At 57.4% G+C, this 7,727-nt stretch overlaps 1 protein-coding gene across 3 annotated transcripts; it reads left to right on the top strand.

Moving 5' to 3' along the window:
* Positions 1-1,948: 1,948 nt before the first annotated feature.
* Positions 1,949-6,241, top strand: LOC125545785 (uncharacterized). Of its 3 annotated transcripts, none has more exons than XM_048709819.2 (2): positions 1,949-2,415; positions 2,639-6,241. In XM_048709819.2, the coding sequence occupies exon 2, from the start codon at positions 3,764-3,766 to the stop codon at positions 5,249-5,251; it is 1,488 nt and encodes a 495-aa protein (XP_048565776.2). In that variant the 5' UTR covers positions 1,949-2,415; positions 2,639-3,763; the 3' UTR covers positions 5,252-6,241. The 3 variants fall into 3 exon arrangements, with proteins under 3 accessions (XP_048565776.2, XP_087369946.1, XP_048565777.2); XM_087513820.1 differs by having other exon boundaries at positions 2,645-6,241; XM_048709820.2 differs by having other exon boundaries at positions 2,722-6,241.
* The last annotated feature ends 1,486 nt before the right edge of the window (positions 6,242-7,727 follow it).

A 7,727-nucleotide genomic window follows, 5' to 3' on the forward strand; every position in this document is an offset into this window, starting at 1 on the left:
CATGGCATATTATATGTGTTGCGCCACCTTATATCTAGGTCAGGCCCATGTAATTTTGAAATACCTCTTGTAGGTTGTTATTAGAGTCTGTATCGTAAGGGAAACGACTCAGGAGGTATTTTTAGTCCCACCTTGCCAAGGATGGACCAAATTTCCTCTCTTTTCCCCTATAACTACTTCCCTTAAGGCACCACTTAGACATGGATTTTGTTTAGATTAAATTTCACCGTAGTTGCAACTCGCTTTCTTCATTTGTGTTCAACGACTAGACAAAGACATTATAGAACCCCACTTTGATAAAGCATTTCTTATAAATTTACAATATCCAGATTGCAATCTCAATTTCTAGCTTATTGTTCCTTTGCATGCGGGAAATAGACCCTCGTGGTCGGGCTGATCATACTCTGGCGTGGTCAATAACCTTCCGGAGTTGGTTTAGCAATTGCTAAGGTGCAATGTCTTTGCACGTTCGTAGTCGGATCGTCAATGTCAACTTCCACCAAAAACAGTAGCTACCTCTCATCGAAATATCGGGACACCTTCGCCTCTATCTGCCCGTGCAGCTCTTAGACCTTTTTATAGTTGGATATTGGGTGATGGCACCAAGATTTTGCTTTTGGCATGACAACTAGACAGGTGGTTACACCTTGAAAACTCAGTTCATGGATTTTTTTTACCAACAAACTTGTAGTGTGCCTCGGATTTGGGATGTGCAGGATCTCAAACTCTCATTTAGGAGGTGTGTAGATGCTAAAATTATGAGTAGAATCTTACTATAAGACGGTCATTTGTGTGTGTGGGGGGGGGGGGGGGGGGGCTACTCTATGCTAGAAATGGCTCTGAAAATTTCATATTTTTACATGGTTGGATGTTAAGAACAAGATACTCACTAGAGATAGTCTATTGAAGAGCCAACATGTGGAAGACCGTACATGCTTATATTGCCACGAGCTTGAATCTGTTTTTCATCTCATGTTTGAATGCATTTTTGCTCAAGCTATTTGGGAGGTGACGGCTAGAATTTTTTAGTTTTCCTGTTCCAAGCTCTGTTTCTAATATCTACAATATGTGGTACAGTTTGGTTTGGATGCTTTGTTGCCCCCTTTTTAATAAAATGGGGCGGGGAAACAAAATTCATCTTCTACTCCCAAGCTCATTTGAGCTCGGGATGAACACTGAAATCAGAAAAAAAAATATGAAAAACATTTTAAAAAAATCTGAAATTTCTTTTTGGGCGCAAACATTGACAAAAGTTTTACGTGCCCATAAAGTTTCATCTTGAAAAGATATTTGTGAAAGTCGTGGTAAAAACAAAACAAATCGGCACCCCAAAATGCTTTCGAATTGGAGCATCAATTTTGTTTTGTTTGCCACGACTTTCATGAATGTGATTTCAAGATGAAATCTTGTGAGCACGTAAAACTTTTTTCAATGTTTTCATAAAAAAAATTGATTTTTTAAATCGGATTTTACTGTTCACCGGGCTCATTTGAGCTCGAGCTAATAACTCCGCTTACGCGTGGAAACCCCTTTCGTCACAAATATGGCAAGGGCAGTTTTGCATACGGACAAAACTTCGGCTGGACCAACGACTCACACAAATCATCTCTGTCTCCGAGATTTCACATGAAGCCCATGCTGCCCGCTGGACGCAGGAGGCAAAATTTGGTGTTTTGGTCATTTTCTAAAAGTTAATCGAGATCTGATTGTAGTTTGTAAAATTTCAGGATTTAACCCTTTTGCTACCACTAGGGTCCATGATAATAGGGTGTAACAGCCTACCGCCAGGGACCTTGGCGGTAAAAAACACCCTACCGCCAAACAGGTTGACGGTAGCCTGTACAACCTATCACCAAGGTGCCTGACGGTAGTTGCGAGCATGCACTGTGTTTCATACTTAGGAAAATTTTACGGTAGAACATGCAACCCTATCGTCAGGCCTCTCGCGATAAAGAAAATGGTCAGATCACAAATTTTTTGCAAGGCAGGATCAGATCTCCATCAAATTTTGGAAAAGGGTCAAAACACGCCACTAGCCCCACTAGCAGCTACTCGATGCATTGCACGGAGCATCCCACGAGCCGCCGCGTGCCCCAGCGACAAACTCCCAACCCGGCGTACCTCGCGTGCCTGCATACGGCGCTGTGGAGAGGCGTCAGGGGCCGCTGGCCAATGGTGGGTCGACACGCCGGCCCGCGTTTGCTTTCCTCCCGGCCGTGCCGCGACGTGGTACTACCCCACTCCGAGCTATAAAATGCGGCGGAAAACGCCAAGGCCTGCCCCCCTCTCTCTCTCTCTCTCTGCTTGAGGCTGCGGCCGGGAGGCAGCCAAATGGCGACGCGCGCCTCCACTCCGGTCCTCCGGGAACCTGCGCTGCGCACACACTGCATGCCTCCAGGCGTCGCCGACTGAGTGGTAAGAAAAATATCTTCTCCTCCCTGTTGTTGATGGTTTTCTTGCCGCCTTGCCTTGCTTTTTGTCACCTTCCTCCTCCCATTTCCATCTGCTCTGCTCTTGCCTACTTTCGTTTTGCCTCGGTTCGTTCATGTCTTTGCCTTGATTTCTTGGAGAATCATCGAGGTCGTGTTCTCTTGCATCGTTTGCCGCCATTGGTTCCTGAACTTGCTGATCTATCTAGATGCAGTCCGGGATTACAATCAATTGCAGCAAAAGAAGAAGAAAAGCTGGGGCAGATCTCATATTGTAGAGCGTGCGTGCTAGGTGGGAGGCGCCGGGAGGAAGGTGGAGAGAGGCGCAGTGCGGTGTGGTGGCCGTCGTCGTCTTGGGTGCCAGCTTAAATGGGCAAGCAGACTTTGAAGTAATGCCGGGGATCGAGTCCGGCGCGCTGGCAGATGAACCGGATGACATCCCACCGCTCCGGCCACCGCCGCACGGGCCCTGCCTAGGATGCAAAGCACGTCCGCGCCATGGGCTCCGGCGTTCCGTCGGTCCGCGCTGCGCAGGTGGCGACGCATGCAGGCCGATCAGGCGTGTTGCCGGACCCCGGACGTGGCCTTCTTGCTTTTTCGAGGCTCTTCTGTCGTGTTGTATAGTATGACTGGCCGGCCCAGAACATTGTAGAACATGCCAAAGATTCCCGCGGTTTTTTCACCCTTGCTTGCTTCTCTCTCCGCGTGCATTCATCAGTACCTGTCCAGTCCAGTCTAATACTTCAACGAGGAGTAGCTGCTTGACCCCCGGCACAGCCCAAGGGGCACCCACCGCCTTCGCCCGCCCTGCAAAGGTGGGCGGCCTCTTTGGTGAAAGGCCTGTCGTTTAGTGACCCGAGGGCATGCCCGATATGGGACGGACGTAGCACAGTGACTCTCTGGCCGGTCGAAACGTATGCCTCTTGCACTGCACCTGCCACGCACGTGGGTGCGCGTGGGCAGCGAGCGGCGCGAGATCCTAGGCTGCTTATTAGGGTATCTCCAGCCGCGTCCTCAACAGGCCCTTCTCAAGCGATTTTGTCACGCCGGCGTAAAAAAAAAGCCCAGTCGCGCCTTCAGAAGCCCGTTTTTCGCTAGCTCGGGCAAAAACTGGTGCCGGCGGACCCAGGCCGAACCCGGCGCCCTGGGGGACGCTTGGGGAGCCGGCGCAAGCGAAAAAGGCGCGTGGGCCCGCCCTGGCGGCAACCCGAGGGCCTTTTCCCGCCGTTTCTTGACGCTTTTCCCTCGCATCTCTCCCGCTCGCTCGCCTTCCTCCCGCCATTCTCTCCCTTTCTCCCGCCAAACCCCCTCCAGCTCGCCTTCCAGTCGCCGCCATGCCGCCGAAGAAGTACGCCATGCCGCGCGCGGCGGCAACCACGACTGGCACCGTGGCCCAGCCGAAGCAGAGGAAGCCGATGGCGCCGCCATCGAAGCCACCGGGCATGTCGAGCGCCGAGTGGAGGGTGGAAGTTCAGCGACGCGACGCAGTCACCACCGACCGGCGGAACAGGGCCATTGCCAAGAAGGCCCGCGACAACGCGGCGCGTGCGGCGGCGTCTTCCTCATCGGTCGACCACGCAGGGATGATGAATCCATCCGCCGTCAGCCACGCCCAGTACGCGCCCTGGGGACAGCAAGGCGTCGGCTCTCCATGGGGATCGTCGTCGCCCGGCTACGCCGACGGCGACGCGCACGGGGGGTTCAACCCAAACGTGACCTTCCCCCATGGCCACCCCGCGACGCGCACACCCTCGCCCGCCTTCGTCGGCGTGCAGTACCCTCCATACAACTACTCGCCGTCCGCCGCCTACGCGTCCACACCGACGCCCCATCTCCGACGTGGTCCGCTGCCCTTCTCGCACCTCGGCGACGCCGACGACACAGGAGCCGACATGGACAACATCATCGCGACAGGATCGACCGCGGCCGCCGCGTCTCCCGGGTTTGCCACCCAGGACGAGGTAGTGGATCTCAACGGCGACATGGAGGTCGAGCTCGGCTACGTCTACGGTGAGGACGCGCACGAAGCACAGGAACCCGAGGAGGAGGAGGAGGAGGAGGAGGAGCCGGCTCCTGTTCCGATGAAGGGGCGCCAGAAGAAGAAGCGGGCGGCTAGGTCAGGCGAACCGCGCATCAAGTGGACGTCCAAGGAGGAGGAATGCCTCGCCGAAGCATGGAAAGTCGTCTGCCTCGACCCGACCACCGGCGCGAACCAGAGCTTGGAGACGTACTGGGACTGCATCAAGGCCGAGTTCGACGAGCGGAAGCTCGTCGACCCGTACTTCAAAGGCGTCTACATGCAGCGCGGCTCCAAGGCGATGGCGAACCATTGGGGGCGTATCCAGTTGGCATGCAACAAATGGCATGGAATCGTCGAGGAGGTCGCGGCTCGCCCGGAGAGCGGCGCCAGCGTTGAGGATCAGCTACGCACGCTGTTCGCCCGCATATCTTCGTCGGCTACGCCCGCCGCCCGCCAACTGTTTGTTCCTCCGCGCAGCTGCTGCGTATGTTCGCCATGTATCGGGGCGACAACCAAGACGCCGACTTCAAGCACCTCAACGCCTACAAGCGCATTGACAAGTGCGAGAAGTGGGCGGAAGTCCGACGTGCCCTCGACAAGGCCAAGGAGACATACAAGCCGGACGCGACGACTCCGGGCGCGAGTGAGGGGCGGCCGGACGGCCACAAATTGGCAAAGAAGGGGAAAAACGCCGACGTGGCAACCGCGCGAGTGCAGGAGTCCATCGAGCATTGCCTCGCCGACGCCCAGGCCCGGGCCGTCCTACGTGAAGAGAAGACCGAGGCGCGATGGTCGTCGCTGATGAAGAACAGCGCCATCAAGCTCGACCTGCTCCGGACGAACGTCGCCGCGAAGAAGAGAAACACCGACATGGCTTTTCTGATGGGCGGGGCGGACATGCTCCAGAGCGACGACGAGGAGCTCAGGGCGTGGTACATGGCGGAGCGCGGCCTCATCCTGAATCAGATGCGGACGGCAACGCCGACGACGCAAGCTCCCGCGCCCACGACCACACGGACGCCAAGCCCGAACGACGCCTCTACGTCGCCGCCCAGCAGTGCCGAAACCGCGCCGACACAGCCCAGCACCGAAGCAGCTCCGACACCGCCGAGCCCGAACACGCCGACTCCGCCAACGCTTGGAGCCGACCCCGCCGAGTGAATCATGCACGCGAACTTGCGGCGTGCGACGCTCTGTTTTTTGTAACGCCAGACTACGTCCGATCGCCGGATTTGTGGCGTCTTTTGAGGGCGGGAACGACCAAGTTTTAAATTTCCCGCATCCTGGGGCCGGCGCTTGGGGGCGTGACTGGGAGCTAGGTCGCCCCCAGGGGCCGAACTAGCGCCGGCACGCCCCCAGGCCGCTCTATTTAGGCGCCCTGGGAGGCCGAACGGCTGGAGATGCCCCCGTTGTGCCCCCCAGTAGGCGTTTTTTCGGCCTTCTAGGGAGGCCTCCGTGAATTTTTTCTTTAGGGGTGAGATTTGTTCCAGTCGTCGCCCCACCCACACACCTGCCCAGTCCACGTCCGCGCCGCTCCGGCCGCGCCCACGCCGTGTCGTCCGCCAACAACACGCCCACGCCGGAGTAGAATAGCTGGAGGAACTGGCTGGATCGGTGGGTGGAGGAGAGGTACATTGATGACGAGAAGAGCAGAACAGCCGGAGCTACACGACGATGCCGGACTCGCCGTCCAGGGACTCGACGACGGCGCAGCAGTACGTGCCCAGCCCGTCGTTCTACGCCTACCGGCGGACCTCGCGGGGGAGCTCCGCGTGCCACGGCCACGCGCGCAGCCTCTTCGGCGGCTACTCCTCGCCCGGCCACGCACGCTCCTCCTCCGCCCCGCCCACGCGCGCTCCGGCCGCGCCCCCGCCTCGCCAGCTCCGGCCAGTGGCCTCCTCGAGCTCGCTGTATGGCGGCTCCGGCCAGCGGCCTCCTCGAGCTCGCCCTGCGGCAGCTCCGGCACGCCCGGGCCGGCGCGCGACGAGCAAGGCGGCAGCGCGCGGCGCGCGGTGAGCAGAGGCCGGCGCGCGGCAAGGAGGCGGCCGGGACCAGCAGCGGGAGTGCCCGCGGGATCCAGCCGGAGTGGCACGGTGGAGCCTGGCGGGGAGGGGGCCGGAGAGGCGGTTGCCGGCGAGGGAGGGAGAGAGGATGGGAAGGGCCGCGGCGAGGGAGGGAGAGAGGTTGAGGAGGGTCGCAACGAGGTAGGGAGAGAGGTTGGGGCGGGCCGCGAGAGAGAGGTTGGGGAGGGCGGCGTGGGAGAGAGCACGTGGGTGGGGCCTGGGAGAAAAAGTATACAGAGCCGAGTGGAAGGCTGACGGTGGGCCAATGACATGCAAAATCTTCTCTCTCCGCCCCCAACAGCCCCCCGGTGGTCTGGATTCGCCCTGAAAGCGCCGGCTGTATTTTTTATCAAATCCGGCGAAAAATAGGATCTTGGGGGCGTGGCTGGGACGATTTTTAAGCGCCGGTGTCAAAAAAATGGTCTGGGAGGCGTTCCTGGAGACTCGGCTGGAGATGCCCTTACTACGCGCCGTGCGCGGCACGGAGAGCGACTCTTTGGCCGCTGGTCTGCTTCCTCTCTCCCCCCGCCATTCCGTTTTGCTGTTGCTGCTTTTGGACTTTCTCCTCCCCTGCCCCTGTTTTGGACGACAGTATCTACGAGTTCTCGCTGCATCGCATGGCTCAATGCGTGTGCTCGAGTTCTTTCTTGCTGCTTTGGCTGATTTATATTACACTATTGCAATGTACAGCGGGGTCAACTAGCAAACATTAGCGACGGCCAGGAGGGAGGAGGACGTTTGTAGCTCCATTGGGCGTGCCGCCGTTGCCGGTGCCGGTGGTGACCGGCACTAGCTAGCTGGAGGCCGGATGGGCGTTCGCGTCGTACGTGGGGGCCTGGCCGTTCATCTGAGGTGCGCCGCGTGTCAGGTGTGTTTCGCTCCTGTTCTTCCATTCCATTCCATGATCAACATGCTTTATGTACAGCATTTACATCGATTTAATAAACACTAACATCGAGAGGACGAGAACAAGGGAGTAGCTCAATGGTTGGGTTCGCAGTGGTGCCACCCAGCAACCAGAGTTGGACTCATGTTGGGACAAATATATAATTCTCGCTAAGGAGGCGTCAAAATAAATTGCCATTCCAGTTTTTTTTTCCGTCCGCAATTACCTCCTCCTCCGCCACCGATTCCTTCTCTGCTCGCCGCAGCTCCCGTCCCCGTCCACTTCTCAAAGCTGCGCCGATCAAAGCTTGGCCACCCCAGAAATGGTAC

Source organism: Triticum urartu, chromosome 3A (assembly GCF_056163025.1).
Source record: "Triticum urartu cultivar PI428250 chromosome 3A, HENAU_Tu73, whole genome shotgun sequence".
NCBI classification, from domain to species: Eukaryota; Viridiplantae; Streptophyta; class Magnoliopsida; order Poales; family Poaceae; genus Triticum; species Triticum urartu.